We start from the raw sequence: 14,996 nt of genomic DNA, 5'->3' as shown, positions 1-14,996 counted from the left end.
AACATACATCATAAAATAGGTAGTCAGGTAGACGAGCTGCACAGACATTATAATATGATTCTTACGGCTACGAGAACAAGATCAAAGCAAAATACTGCCCGACTTTCGTCTCCGTTCGACCAGTCGGTCTCACAGTCAGGCAGGCTTATACCATTACGCTCATGAGCAGAATAGACGCTTAATTGTTGGGACAAAAAATAAAGCAGCTGATTCAGTAGCACGGGCTGCAATAAGGGCTCGCTGTCATTATGTTAATAAAAAGTGGCTGGAGGTATGTTAATGAATTGGTCCACGACAGAAACGAGACTTCATAAATTCAGGGACTTGAGAATGGAACAAAAAGCAGGGAGACTCGCTCGTCTCTCTTTAGCATGCATAACAAAAATAAAATAATAGGTTGTCCAATTTCAGTAGGATGTAAGTTCAATTGCTGAAAGAAAAACTTTCTAGCACATGTGTGCATAAATCGTTGATGATAATAGTAACAAGCCATATACAAGTAACACTCCCCTAAAGTGAACTTTGAAGCCAAAATCAAATGCGAAATATACTCATAAAGTCGTAAATGTGTTAAAAAAACATCAAAATCTCCAGAGAGTGAAAATTGCTTAATCTCAAGCTGCTATATAATTCGAAACAAAATTCAAAGAGTTCGAAATAAAGTTACCAGATTTCATATCAACAAGTTCAACTCTGCCGTACTTGGAGAAGAGTCGTTCGAGATCAGATTGACGAGTGTCACACTCGAAATTTCTGACAAAAACAGGCCTCATCGTTCTTCGTTTCAAATGCTAAACTGCATTAATTACAACTACAATAAGTTAGCAAACCTTCAATCGAACTAAGATAAGACTGGGAATTACAGAGATTAAGCGATTGCAAAACCTAATTGGTGAATTACAATGAAGTAAAAGCCTCTGGAAAGTGCAATTCATAGCCATCCAAAACAAAATCATCTACTTTGGAAAAAAGAAACTGGAAAGTGTAAATAAATGATTGAAGAAAAGGAAAGAAAATTACCAAGAATAAGCTAATTTGACCCAGATCTGTCATATCCATAAGAATGAATGTGGAGCCAACGACGCATTTCTCGAATTCGAATCCCACAAATAAGGTTTTGCTGGAACAAATACACAAAAAACAACATTGAAAGCAAAGATTAGGGTGATTCAAAGGAGAGGAACTCATATAATTCTTGAATATTTGCTTTTCACCAGTAACATAAATTTCAAGAGTCCCTCCATATTCTATTTTCGGTCTCACAAAAAATTTTACCTTTAAACAAACAATGTTTACGAACTGGAAAAATACAAAGCGAAATAAATGAAACAAACAAAAAATCACAAACTGGAAAAATAAACATACCTTCGATGAAAAAATCAAGAAAGACATGTGGTCAATTTTAATGGTTGTATGAAGAATTACTCATAAATATACCTTCGATTTTTGAGAAATTCAAGTTCCAAATCTCGTTGAAAGATCTCGATTATCCCGTAAAAGCAATTTGATGCGAAGTGCCGATGAAATGGAATTGTGTTCTTGATAGAAAAGCTATAATTCCTAACAACAAACCCTAAAATTTGACTGATGAATGAAGAGAGATTAAGAAACAAAGAGAAAGAGGAGAGAGAAATTTCTCGTGTCTGCTGTTTGGAGGAAAAACCGAGTTCAATAACCTAAAGAGTATAGGGCAGAAGAAAGGAGGAGAATCATGCGGTTAAGAATGGAGGATGATGAATGGCTCAGATTCTTTGATTGCTTATGAATAGTGAATTTCATGGTTTTGTCACCCATAACACTATTGAAATGAATAGTGTTGAACTTCCAACTTTTGGAAAGGTCTAAGATAAGATACAGAAGAAAATCTCTGGACACATTTTTTTTCTTTTAAAAAACCTGATTATCACGTTAAACAAGAACAAACAAAAGCAACCAAAACAAAATCATCTTAAAATCGCCAACAAAAAGCTAATCTTACCCAGATTTATGAGGATCCATGAGAATTCATGTAATTTCTTCAAAGGCAAACTATACATTCCAGTTGAGAAATGCTTCCTTTACCCGCCAGAACAAACCCTATGAAATCGCAAATAAATATAACAGAAATTAAAATTTATCAACGAAAACTAAAATTCATCTAAATTGTGGTTTCATTTATGAAAATATCGAAGAAATTAAAGATTAAAATAGAGAAAACTACCACGCTTTGAGAAAAACGTTGGATTTGTGTGCCGTCTGTGAGTAGAGGTTTGAAAGCTGCAGCAAAATAGAACACGGGATTTTTTTTCTTAATCTACAGGGGAGTTCGGAAGAGAAGAGTGGTAGAAAATCTAATTAGCTTTTTTCCCAAATTTATAGATTTATAGATTCAACATCAACACGAAACCCTGAAAAAAAAATCGAATTCAATGAAATATATTACTTACAATTCAAAATACACTCTAAAACTTGTTATCTTCCTAATTACCTCCTCCGCCTTGACCGCGAACAATTGAGAGGAGCTATTAACTGACTGACGAATTCGGAATCGGAATTGGAAGATGATTCTCATTGGTGATTTTTCTGGGCGATCTTCTCAAGCGTTGATTTGGCCTTCGATTTCTGCGTGCTCAACCATAGCCAAAACCCTAAATTTTCTAGATCTAGAAAATCGCGAAACACAACAAAATATGATAAATTCAACGAGAGAGAAATCGTGTTAACGAATTCTGACCTCACGAATTCAGAATCAGAAGTAGAAGAAGAAGAGTCGCATTGATGATCTTCTCTGGCGTTGATTCATCCTTGGATTCTCCGTGTTTTGCCATAGTTTAAACCCTAATTTTTCTAAATCTGGAGGAAAATATGAGGGAGAAGACATAGAGATATGAGGAATATGGGAGGAGGAAGAAAAGCTAATCGTGCGGTTTAGATGTTGCAACGATGGAAGGCTCAGATTTCCCCATTCTTATGAACAGTGAATTGCAGCTGTTTGTGACTCAGATCACTGTAGAAATGAACAGTGTGAATCTTCCAACTTTTTAAGGGTGTAAGATTTTGCTTATTTTTCTTGGTCTCATGTGAGTAGGAATGAGAATAGTGTAGCCCATCACCTTACAAGACTTGTGTCATTTGGGGTTGAGCAACGTCGGGAGTGACATGTCCCTTCAAAGGTTACCAGTTATGTACTTAAAGACACTTTAGCTCTTCCTTAATGATATAATTCTTTTCCCTTCAAAAAAATTTTAACTTTAAAGTTGATAAACCTCATTTTTTTATGTGAAAAAAGCACCCTAATTCTGTTCGACATCGGACTCTGTAATGCGTACCCTAATTCTATCGCAATTAGAGCGCAACTTTCTATCAGTCAAAATCAAATGGAGTTTTTTTGCGAGGATATACTAAGATAATAGTGCCTTTTGTGGGGATATACCTCATTAAATTTTTTTGGTGGGGATATACTAACCTAAATTTAGGTTTTGTTAAAAGCTACCAAAGACACTAATTCTGGCGAAAAAGTCAAAATTTCGGCCTTTGACTTTGTAGGTACGCGAGTGAGCCACAAAGTGATAGTGAGAAGTTGGAGGAAAATGAATGTAATAGAAGCAATTGAATATCATACACTATATAAAGAGTAATTTAAGCAAGTTAAAGGCCGAAATTTTGACTTTTTCGTCAGAAATAATGTTTTTGATAACTTTTAACAAAACATAATTTAGTAAGGTATATCCCCACAAAAAATTTAAAGACGTATATTCCACAAAATGCACTATTACCGTGATATATATCTAGTCTATAGGGGAAGAGAGGTAGGACACCAAAATATTAGAAATCCAATTTTACCTTCATTACATCTCTATTCTAACTACTTACTTTAATTAAAAAATAAAAAATTTAAAAAATAAAAAAGAAAACTACCTAATTAATTTAAAAAATAGAAAAAAATATTACAAAAAGAAAACCATCAACAATTCAAATATTCCTAATTTATAATATATAATTAACAATTAATTTAATTTAAAACATTCTTAAAAAAGAAAATTAATTTTATACGTATTTTCGCACGCATCGCGTGAATATAAAAACTAGTCTGGTAAAGAAAACTCTCAATCAAAGTAGAATTATCCTCGTAAAAAAACTCGATCAGAGTAGATATAGTTTTCTTTCGTTTTTCACCTCCTCAAAAGATCCCAAATCTTACTCCAATTTCTATCTTTTTTTCACATATTTCCCCTGATCTCCGCTTCTTCACGCAATCTCTCACCAAATTCTACCCTTTCCAACCTTTTTCTTTCTTCCTAATCTTCATCTTTCCATCTTCCAAAACCCCCAATTTTTGGATCTCTGCGCATTGATACGCAGGTTTGTTTTCTTGCCCTAGAAATTGATTTTATGATTGTGGGTTTTTGCCAAAATTAGCTATCGTTAATTGTTTCGTTCTTAATTCTTGATTGTAGAGAAAAAAAAGTTCGAATTTTGATGGCAATGTGGTTGTTGTTGGTTAATAAAAGATGAATAAGAAAAGAAAAGGGAGTGGTAGTGATAATGATTATAAGAACATAGTTAAGAACCCTAACCCTTTACAGTTGATGAATGATGATAGAGGGTCGATTATTAGGGGTCATTTTAGTCTTGAAGATTGTTCTAGGTTGAAGAAGAAGTGTAAAGAAGATGTGGGTAGTAATGTTTTTGATGGATCATCATGTGCTACAAGTAGAATTGTTGGTGCCACGACTGCGCCACCGTCTAGGGGGTTGTCGGCTGTCGAACCGAGTAGGGGATTGAAGAGGAAAATTGGGTGTATTGATGTTGCTACTCAAATTGGTAGTAGGAAGAATAAACTTGAGGATGATTATGTCAAGATCAAGACTATAGGGCAGGGGAAATTTGGGTCTGTTTGGTTGTGTAGATGTAAAGCGAGTGGGCGGGAATATGCGTGTAAGACGTTGAAAAAGGGGGAGGAGACGGTGCATAGAGAGGTTGAGATAATGCAGCATTTATCAGGGCATCCTGGGATTGTGATGTTGAATGCAGTGTATGAAGATTGTGATTGTTTTCATCTTGTCATGGAGTTGTGTTCCGGAGGGAGGTTGGTTGATGAGATGAAGGTTAATAGGTACTCGGAGCAACGAGCTGCACATTTAATGAAGGAACTGATGCTTGTGATCAAGTATTGTCATGAGATGGGAGTTGTGCATAGAGATATAAAGCCCGAGAATATTCTGCTTACGAGTTCAGGGAAGTTGAAACTTGCTGACTTTGGCTTGGCTGTCAGAGTTGCTAGTGGTGAGTTTCTTAAGCTTGAATTCCTCTGTTGAACAAAATTACTCTATTAATTGTGTCTGCTTGTTGTTTGTTGGCTATTTGCTGGATGCTTGATTCTGGTGTTCTGGCCTCTCGGAATTCCCTGTGGTTTTCTGGTACTGATGTCGAAATAAAGGTGTGGTTTTTGAAATTTTGTAGTCTTGTATCTTAAACGGGGAATATGTTATGCTTGCTCGCCTATTTTGTGAGCAGCTTTTCGTGTTTGGCTATTACTAGCTAATGTTAATTATTGAATATGCTTTGATTTTGAACCTGAAACCGCCAGAGAACTATACCATGATGGATGTAAAATTAATTATGAATGTATCTATTGTGTGAGTTTAGTTGACAAATTGAACACCTGACAACTCGAAACACTTCTTTTCTGAACTAGATGGTAATTGCTTTCTCCCGTCTTCTTTTTATTTTTATTTTTTGTTATAAACTATATTCTTCGGTGGAATTGTATGCTTGCTGGGTAAAACAATTGAGCTTTGTATTATGGGTGTGTTACACCAGCACAAAAGGCCGTCTGCTGTGGTGCTTCACCCATTGGGTGTTCTTGAGGCTATGCATATATCTCAATCTCTATAAGTGTAGCTTGTATTCATTTTCTGAGTGATCATGATCCCAGGTCAGAGCTTGACTGGAGTTGCTGGAAGTCCAGCGTATGTTGCACCTGAAGTATTGTCCAGTAATTACCGGGAGAAAGTGGATATCTGGAGTGCTGGCATTCTCTTTCATGCCCTTTTAAGTGGTTCACTTCCATTTCAAGGGAAGTCATTAGAATCAATTTTTGAGGCAATTAGGAACAATAAACTAGATTTTCATTCAGGCGAATGGCAGTCAGTTTCCAAACTTGCACGAGATCTAGTTGGAAAAATGCTGACAAGGGATATTACAGCTAGGTTTTCAGCAGATGAAGTTCTTGGTAAGCACTTATTATCTGTTCAAATTTATTGGTTGGTCCTGGAATATCCTCACAAGTATATCACTTTTTCTTCTCCCTGCTTTCTTGCACGAGATCTAGTTGGACATTGTTGCCGGCTCCTAGCCTCTGCAGTACAAATATGTTCCCTAAATCACCTTCATTTCCATCCATGTCACTCTATATATATATACACTTTAACAATATTCTTAACATGTAACATACCAAACATTTGGTGCACTTGCGTATGGAGTTGCTTACATCCTTTTTACACCCTCCTTCCATTAACAATTCCCACAATGCCTGTAATAAAAGACTTGTAAAAGTTGTGTTATATTTATCTTCTCTGTATCACTTAATTTTTGTAGTCTCATTGTATGAATTTCAATCATAAACCATGTCTTTTTTAAAAAAAGATGACTAATTTCTCCCACAACCTAAAATAGTATGTGTAAATATTTACTCCAGATGATGGGGGTATGAAATATACTGTTCCACTGATTTTTTATGTTCTTTCCCTTCAGGGCATCCATTTATAATGTTCTATACAGAGCGGGTTTTTTCATTGGATTTCATCAAGTCTAAACCAAGAAAAGGATCAGCGGTTCCTTCCCCCCAATTGGACAGCACCTCGCTACCTGAATTAGATAAACGCCGACCTCACTCTTGCTCATTGAGTGAGAATTCAAGTTTAACTGTCACAACTAAGCAACCTGCGACTTCTGACACTGACAAGCAGGATGACTGTGGTCTAATGGATGTACTAGTAGTAGCAATCTCACAGGTTAGGATTTCTGAACCAAAAAGAAGTAGGCTGTGCTTTTCCTCCGGCAGCTCAATACAGTCGCAGTTTTCAACTAACAGCCTTTGTAAAGCATTTTAATTTAGTTGGCTGACTTAGCTAACACTAATTCGCCCTTGAGTCTTGGATAGGATGTTTGCAAGTAGCTTAATAGAAGTTGAATCAATTTAATTCTTTCTGATGAACCTAATTGCTCTGTTTAACGAGCTTACTGTGACTGTAATTCAAATAACGAACTTGGTCACTTGTGTACATAAATATATCTTTTAAAATCTGGTATAATTTTGTGCTCTTTCAGTCATATCCTTTATTTGCTGTTCGCAGATTATGTCTGTATGATTATGATGATGTAGTTAGGCTATATAGAGAGCCTTCTTTACGAGAGAAGGCTAATTTTATTTTGGAGTAGGTTTTAGTATCCTTCTCAGACCCTTCTTTTCGAGAACATGTTTTCTAAATAATGTGTTGGGGTCGTTGTGAAGTTTACAATCTTGTGGCAATTGGAAAGGAGGACAATGTGTTGGGAATATGTATCGTAGGTGTTATTAAATCGAACAATAAAGTATAATATACGGAGGAAATAAGAAACAAAGCAATAAAGAATACACGAAGATTTAACATGGAAACCCTTTGAATAGGGAGAAAATCACGAACACTGCATTAGAACTTTTAATATGAGATAATGATAATCTCTCTCTAGGTTCTCTAGTTTCTCTAGATTGAAGAATATTTCTCGCTTTTATATTTTGGCATAACATAAACAATAACGGCCTCAAACATATTTATAATAGGGTAGCAAACATAATCCTAAAAGACTTAGGAAAAACCGAGCACAAGAGGAAAAACACCCTAGGCAGCAAAACCTGCGGGCTGGCAAATTCTTCGTACACTTTAACTCGCCCAAACTTGCGGGCGCGGGTTTTGATGAGGCCAAAGCCTACGGGCTACTGTGAGTACAAAGCCTTCGACCATGCTTCGTTTTGCCACAAACATACACCACACCTTATCCATCTATACAATGAATCTCACACTACTTCATTTCTTCTTCATCTTCCAATTACCATCTCCACACCCAATAGGCCAATACCCAACACAATGATGCTCCAAACTCCAAAGCTTTAATCCTTTTGGCCTGTTGGGTAAAATACATTTGCATTGATTGACCAATGCTTACTTGACGATGTGCATGTGACTTTGTGATGTAAGGGCATTATGCTGTAATTTCTTTTTTCAGGGAAGATGAAGAGCCCATCATCGACGTATTCAAGGAAAGTCGCTTGAAATGTGCCTAATGGTACTTTATCCTAACTCATATTCCCTCTCACATAAACTTTTGTATGAAAAGGTAGATAGCAGTTTTAGATATTAAAGAAGTATTTATAATAAATACGACAAATAGATATTTAGTGGTCGAGAATTAAGGTCGATCTATTTGATTGGAGTCCTCTTTTCATCATTTTGACAAGAGTTCTATTCATGCCCTTTGGAAAGTGAAATTCTCAATTTCTCACCTATTGATGCGAGGAATACTCATCTTACTTTTAGAAAAAAGATATCAAATGGTCTACAACACTTTGAGATTATATATTATAGGACGAATTGCGCCAGAAGAACTTGTGTTGGTTATTAAGAAGAGTTATTAGCTTTAGATGTGCATTGGTATTGATATACTCGACTATATATGCGTTGGTGTTACATAGACAATAGACGAGCTCTTATTACATAATAAAACATAGTCAGTACTCAGTAGTACTGTCTCTATTTCCTTTTGATCCTCTTATTTTTCTTTTTAGGCCGTTTTAAAATTTTATTCCAACTTCAAAAGTTCATTTATTGTGGGACTTCTTTTGAAAATATTGCCCCTCATATATTTTCTACACTTGTTTCACTTTCGTTCTAGAGTGGATGGTGGACTCACATGAATTTTTTCCCCTTAACTATAACAATTTAGGCATTTTACTACATATTGGGGTGTTTGGGGGAGGGAGTTTTAGAGAGAGTTTAGAGTTTTGGGGAGAGTTTAGAGTTTTGACCAGTAATTAAAAACTCTAATTTGGGTGTTTGGTGAGAGAGAGGATTAAAGAGAGTTTTGTACCAAAAACTTTGATCAAAACTCTTTTTTGGAAAAGCTGGGTAGAGGAGGATTTTCATGAGAGTTTTGGAGAGAGAAAAAACAAATGACTATTTTGTCCATATAATTAAAACTAAAATTTGTTATAAAAAAATATATGTCCATAAATGTCATTTTACATGCTCTAAAAAGTACAAAACTCTAGACAATCAGCTAAGTATTACCAAACACCTTTACACAATAATTATTTAGACCAGCAGTCAAATCCTTTGAACAAAAAAGTAATCATCTAACCACAAACTAAACTCTAACCTCTAAACTCTAATCACCAAACAGGGCCATTCTCTCTCTTTACCAGAAAAAAGAGTATTCATAAGATATTGGAAAATTTGCTAAAAAAAACCTTTTAAAAGTTCAATTTTGCAAAAAAAAATAAATTTTAAAGCATTATTTACAAAAACAAACGACAAACTTAATATTTTTTGTAAGACATATCATATTCCTAGTTTCCTGTGTGGATTTTAGATGCATAGGGGTGGTGCTGCAGTTAATGAAAATAGGGGGTTAAAAGAAGATAGAAGAGCCACCCCCTATGTATCCCAAAAACCATACCGAAAAAACGGGAATATGTTTCATTTTGCAAAAAGATTAACTTTGTGGTTTCTTTTCACAAAGAATGATTTAAAAGTGTTTTTTTCGCAACGTGAAACTTTTAAAAGTTTTTTTTTGACAAATTTTCCTAAAATATTACTCCCTCCGTTTTTTTTAGATGTAACATTGGACTTTTCACATTTGCCGAGGCACAACTTTGACCGATAATATCTCCAATTGTATAAAAGTAAAAATTATAAAAAATATATATTTGGAAAGTGTATACCGCGACGAATCAAACAAGATCCCACATGACTATATTTTTTCTTATGTATAAATAACAATTAGTGGTCAAAGTGTATTGGATGAATAGTGCCCAAAGTCAATATGTTACATCTAAAAAAAAACGGAGGGAGTACTATAATTTCCAAAATTTATTCCAACATGAAAAGATGTACTTATGGGGGTGCTCATAAAAACCGAAACCGAAAAATCGTATCGAAAAACCAAAAAATCGGTGTAAATGAGTGGTAATTGTACCAATAAAAAAATTCTAACGGCACGGTTATCGAACCCATAAAGTAATGATTAAACGATAAGATTACAATTTTGTTTTTTGAGTGAACGGTTAACCGAAATACCGATTTTTTGTCTCTATTCAATTATTGTAAAACATTTTCCAACAATTACATTAATTCTAATATTTGTTACTAATTTATAATAATTAGAGTAAATATGTGATTATTTGAAAACTCTAGTACTAATATAAATACTATAATTAGGAAATATAGTGAATTATTAGTATTAAGTTATGTTTTTCAATGGATTTATTATCCACTTTATAATACTACCTCCGTTCTTTTTTAGTTGCAACGTTTGACAAATTGCACTATTCATGTTCTCCTATTTGACCACATTTATTGATTTATATGTTAAACAAAACATAGTTATGTGGGGTCTTGTTTGATTCGTTTCGATGTAAGCTTTCATAATATCAAATTTTTATAATTTTTACTTACATACAATTAGAGATAAAACGATTTGAAATTGTACATTGGTAAGCGTGAAAGTCAAAACGTTGCAACTAAATAAAAACAGAGGTAGTACATTTTATATTAAAGTATATATGATATTAAAATATATGCACAAAAAATAAGAAAATACTCCCTCGTATTTTTTAGTTGCTACATTTAAACATTTAGACATGTCTTTTTCTTAGTTGCTACATGTGCCAAATATTTCTACTTTTAGTATGTGGTACCCACATATTATATACCTTATACCCTTATTTTTGTCATCATCACACAAAAAAAGCTACTTTATGGTTTATTGCTCTACTTTTGAATGGTCCCCACATGTTGCTTTGGTCTATGTGCTAAAGTAAATGTAGCAACTAAAACAGATGGAGGGAGAATATATGTACATTTAGTAAGATATTATAATAGTATAACTCAAAGAACGGTTAATGGTTAACCGGAAAATCGTACGAAAAAATGTTGAACGCTTAGGCGGTAACCGGTCTAAACGGGTTATGTTAATAATAAAAACGAATCAAAACTTTCGATTACCGAATCGAAATGTTATTCAAGACGGTTAACTACCCATGAACATCTAGATGTACTCCTTGATGTCCGCACTTATTCCAAATGAAGGAAAAAAAATACTGGTTTGCTAAACGACGCCTAGAATTTCCTAATAACGCCCTAAATACGTATAATATACTGTATTTTCTCATTTTCAAATTTCTCCCCTTCTTCATTTACTTCCCCTCCCATCTTTTTCCACATACCCACTAGGGGCCGCCGGTGCCGACACACCACCACCGTCGCACCACCACCGCCACACTATTATGCCACAGTCGTCGTACCCCCACACCCTCTTCTCTCTTCTGTTTTCTACATTTACAATGATACTTTTTAAAAAAAAAAAGGGAGGCGTCCACCATGGACATCTCACCATCGGTGGAGACGTTCATGACAGGTGCTTCACTACAAGGTGAGGCGCCTGCCATGGATGCCTCCACGGATGGTGGACGCCTCTCCATATTTTTTTTAAAAAAAATTCCAAACCCTAAAGGCGTCTGCCATGGACACCCCACCATCGGTGGAGGCGTCCACGACAGGCACTCCACCAGAGGGTGAGGCGCCTGTCATGGACGCCTCTGTATAATTTTTTAAAAAAATCAGGGCTTGTTCTCTTCGGCATAAAATAGCTAGACTGAACTAAATTGAATTGAACTGAACTGAATTGAATTAAACTGAACTGAAATGAATAGTGATATGTGAGAGTAAAAGTATTGTCCAGAGTTGAACTGAATTGAATTGAATTGAACTGAGCTGAATTGAACTGAATTGAAAATAAGCTGGAGAGAACAGATCCTTAGTTTCCTCCTGTTGGTGTGGTGTGGTGGTTTCTTCATCTGCTAATTTGGTGAATTTCGAAACTTTACTGCTGAGTTTGCATATGTTCATACAAGTGTTCATAAAGCTTCTGTTTTCATTATTCTGCAGATGAATCTGAATTTATTGAATTGGAATATGCAGAAAGTTATGTACATACACCGTTGTTGGTGGCAGGAATCGGCAGAAGTCCTTACCCTATCATTGGGAACCGAACAAGTGTTGTTGGCAACGGTGTTGGTGTGGTGTTGGTGACGGATGATGGCGATGGAGGGCTAAGCTATTCTAAAAATTCTTCTTTCCAGGTAACTTTACTCTTGACTTTTTGCTTTTTTCCTAAATCCTAGAAAAATACTACCTTTTTTTATTTATTTTTTTGAGACATTTGATTTACACATTTGTTAATATAGTTATATTCATAAATCTAATTGCATAAGACTGAATCAATGATGTCTTGGTCTACTAGTTAAGATTGAGGTATTATAAATGATAGGTCATAGGTTCAAACCTCCCTTCTCCTTTTTGTACTGGCCTTCGTGCTTCATATAGATGAAAATTGCATAAGATTAAAATAAAATCGTAAAAAGCAACTGACATGATAATCAAACAAAATCACGCCCTTTTGTTTTAAAACACAGGAGGGTTTTAACCATATACCATCAATAAAAAAATTATTTATCGTCTACACTCATTTTTTTAAAAAAATTACCATATAACTATGAGTTTCTTCAAAAAAAAAAACATATAATACACTTACTAGTAACGGATTCCTAATGGCAGTCGTTAATGCCCTTTTAGTTAACCCAATAACCCCATTAACCCCTAATTATCATCCTCCCATATCTCTCCTTCCTTTCTCTCTCCCTCAACCTACTACAATTCTCTCTCCTCTGCCAATACCACAACTAGAGATGGCAATTGGGCGGGGAGGGTGCGGAGGATGGTACCCCCATACCCGCACCCGCATTAAATTCTCATCCCCATCCCCGCCCCACCACCGATTGCGGGGAAAGATTCCATCCCCATCCCCGCCCCACCACCCATTGCGGGGGGAAAATCTAGACCCACCCCTGCCCCACCCCTGCACCCGCGTCATACCCACTTCATCCCCGCAAAAAATCCGCCAAAAAATCTGCCATAAGCCCATTATAGTTGTCTACATCACAAAATCACATTATAATATAGTAAAAGAAAAGTTAAAATACATTAACAAATGCAAATGTTTTATTACATTTCAAAAGTGTTTTCAAATACGTTAGTAATATATGTATATAAATAGAATTTTAATAATAAATATGCGGGGCGGGGGTGGGGCGGGGCGGGCGGGGATGGGGCGGGTATAACATAAAATCCACACCCGCTCCACCACCCAATGCTGGTACAATTTTAATCCCCATTCCCGCCCCATCCCCGCCAAACCTAGACCCATCCCCGCCCCAATTGGGCGGGGATGGGGCGGGTCTCCTACTTGACCTGCCCCACTGCCATCCCTAACCACAACCAAACTCTTTTTTCTCGCCTCTTCCAAAACTCTTAGGCTTTTTTTTTCTCTTCCATATGTTGATATTTTCAGGAAAATTCTATATAATGACCCTCAATTTTTTTAATTTCTATTTGATAGACAACTTTTATCTTTCCTCTATTTGGTAATTCTCTACTTTATTTTTGTATTTTCTTTGACCTTATTACATTTTAAAATTATGCTTTAAATAAAAAAAACTGATTTTTTAATTACAAAAAACTAATTTTGAAATAAAAAAAAACTCAAACCTTCCCCACGTGCACCCACCATAACCACCCATCATACCACCCCCTCTCCTCCTCTGCCCACCATCACCCACTTCCCCCTTCATTGCCAGCCACATCACCCCCTTCCACCTTCACTGTCGGCGCCGAGGCTTCATCCCCTGCCGCCGATCGTAACTCAGGACCCACGAACCCTCCCCAACCCTTTTTCCTCCCACCACGACCAGTAGTCGCACATCCCTCTCTCTCCTCTAATAAAATCGAAACCCACCACCTTCCACACCATTTCCGACCCTCTCTCTCTCCTCTGGCGAAGAACCGATTGCAAATTAGGGTCGGAGGGCGTGGATGGGTGGTGGAAATCGAAGGGGATAGGTGGGTGCTGGAAATCGAAGGGCTGGAGGTTGGGGGTCTGAAATGGTGTGAAAGGTGGTGGGTTTCGATTTTGTTAGAGGAGAAAGAGGGAGGTGCGGCGGCTGGTCGGGGTGGGGGGGAAAGAGGGTCGGGGAGGGTTCGTGGATCCTAACTTACGGTCGGCATCAGGGGAGGAAGCCTGGGTGCCGACAGTCAAGGGGGAAGGGGGTGATGGTGGCTGGCAGTGAAGGGGGAAGAGGGTGATGGTGGCTAGGGGAGGAGAAGGGGTGGTAGGATGTGTGGTTATGGTGGGGGATGGTTTGAGTTTTTTTTTTCAAATTTCAAAATTAATTTTTTGTAATTGTAAAATTAAATTTTTAATTAAAAAATGAATTTTAAAATGCAAAAGGGTTAAATAAAACAAAAAAAATAGAGTAGAGGGTTACCAAATAGAGAAAAGATAAAAATTATCTACCAAATAGAATTTGATAAAAGTTAAGGGTCGTCATATAGAATTCTCCTATTTTTTAAATCAATGCTTTTTAATAGGTGAAATTGAGGTCAACACCACAAATCATGGTGCAGGTGCACCCAATAACACCAACTTTAACTAGTAGTTAAAACACCACAAAATATTGGTCTAGATGCAATGAGTGTTATAACTGATGCCGAAGCTAAATTATTTCGAACATCGGGTAATCTCAAATCTGTACTATTTTTTTTTCCATTTTCCCATTTTCTTTCATTTATCATATTTTCAAAGTCACGTGAACATGTGTCAAGAGAAGTTAGGTTCAGTGTCATTTATGACACTTGTACCTA

At 36.2% G+C, this 14,996-nt stretch overlaps 2 protein-coding genes across 3 annotated transcripts in view; both read left to right on the top strand.

The window, feature by feature from the left end:
* The first annotated feature begins 4,097 nt into the window (after nucleotides 1-4,097).
* LOC104891422 (serine/threonine-protein kinase PEPKR2) lies at nucleotides 4,098-7,295 on the top strand. Of its 2 annotated transcripts, XM_010677123.4 has the most exons (4): nucleotides 4,098-4,341; nucleotides 4,437-5,265; nucleotides 5,918-6,214; nucleotides 6,736-7,295. In XM_010677123.4, exons 2-4 carry the CDS (start codon nucleotides 4,491-4,493, stop codon nucleotides 7,092-7,094), a joined length of 1,431 nt encoding a protein of 476 aa, XP_010675425.1. In that variant the 5' UTR covers nucleotides 4,098-4,341; nucleotides 4,437-4,490; the 3' UTR covers nucleotides 7,095-7,295. The 2 variants fall into 2 exon arrangements, with proteins under 2 accessions (XP_010675425.1, XP_010675421.1); XM_010677119.4 differs by having other exon boundaries at nucleotides 4,098-5,265.
* A 4,323-nt stretch (nucleotides 7,296-11,618) lies between these two features.
* The window catches only part of LOC104893383 (3,7-dimethylxanthine N-methyltransferase CkTbS), a 16,110-nt gene continuing 12,732 nt past the window's right edge, over nucleotides 11,619-14,996 (top strand). The window contains exons 1-2 of the mRNA XM_010679489.4: nucleotides 11,619-11,670; nucleotides 12,186-12,379. Coding sequence (XP_010677791.4) covers nucleotides 11,619-11,670; nucleotides 12,186-12,379 — 246 coding nt within the window. The remainder of the gene's footprint in view (nucleotides 11,671-12,185; nucleotides 12,380-14,996) is intronic.

The sequence above is a fragment of the Beta vulgaris genome, chromosome 1, assembly GCF_026745355.1.
Source record: "Beta vulgaris subsp. vulgaris cultivar EL10 chromosome 1, EL10.2, whole genome shotgun sequence".
Taxonomy (NCBI): Eukaryota; Viridiplantae; Streptophyta; class Magnoliopsida; order Caryophyllales; family Amaranthaceae; genus Beta; species Beta vulgaris.
The sequence above is the reverse complement of the archived record's forward strand: the minus strand, read 5'-3'. Positions and strand labels throughout refer to the sequence as shown.

Coding starts and splice junctions, on each gene's coding strand:
- LOC104891422 (XM_010677123.4), top strand. CDS start 4,491: ATGAATAAGAAAAGAAAAGGGAGTGGTAGTGATAATGATTATAAGAAC. Junction 5,266..5,917: donor GGCTGTCAGAGTTGCTAGTG/GTGAGTTTCTTA, acceptor TCATGATCCCAG/GTCAGAGCTTGACTGGAGTT. Junction 6,215..6,735: donor TTCAGCAGATGAAGTTCTTG/GTAAGCACTTAT, acceptor CTTTCCCTTCAG/GGCATCCATTTATAATGTTC.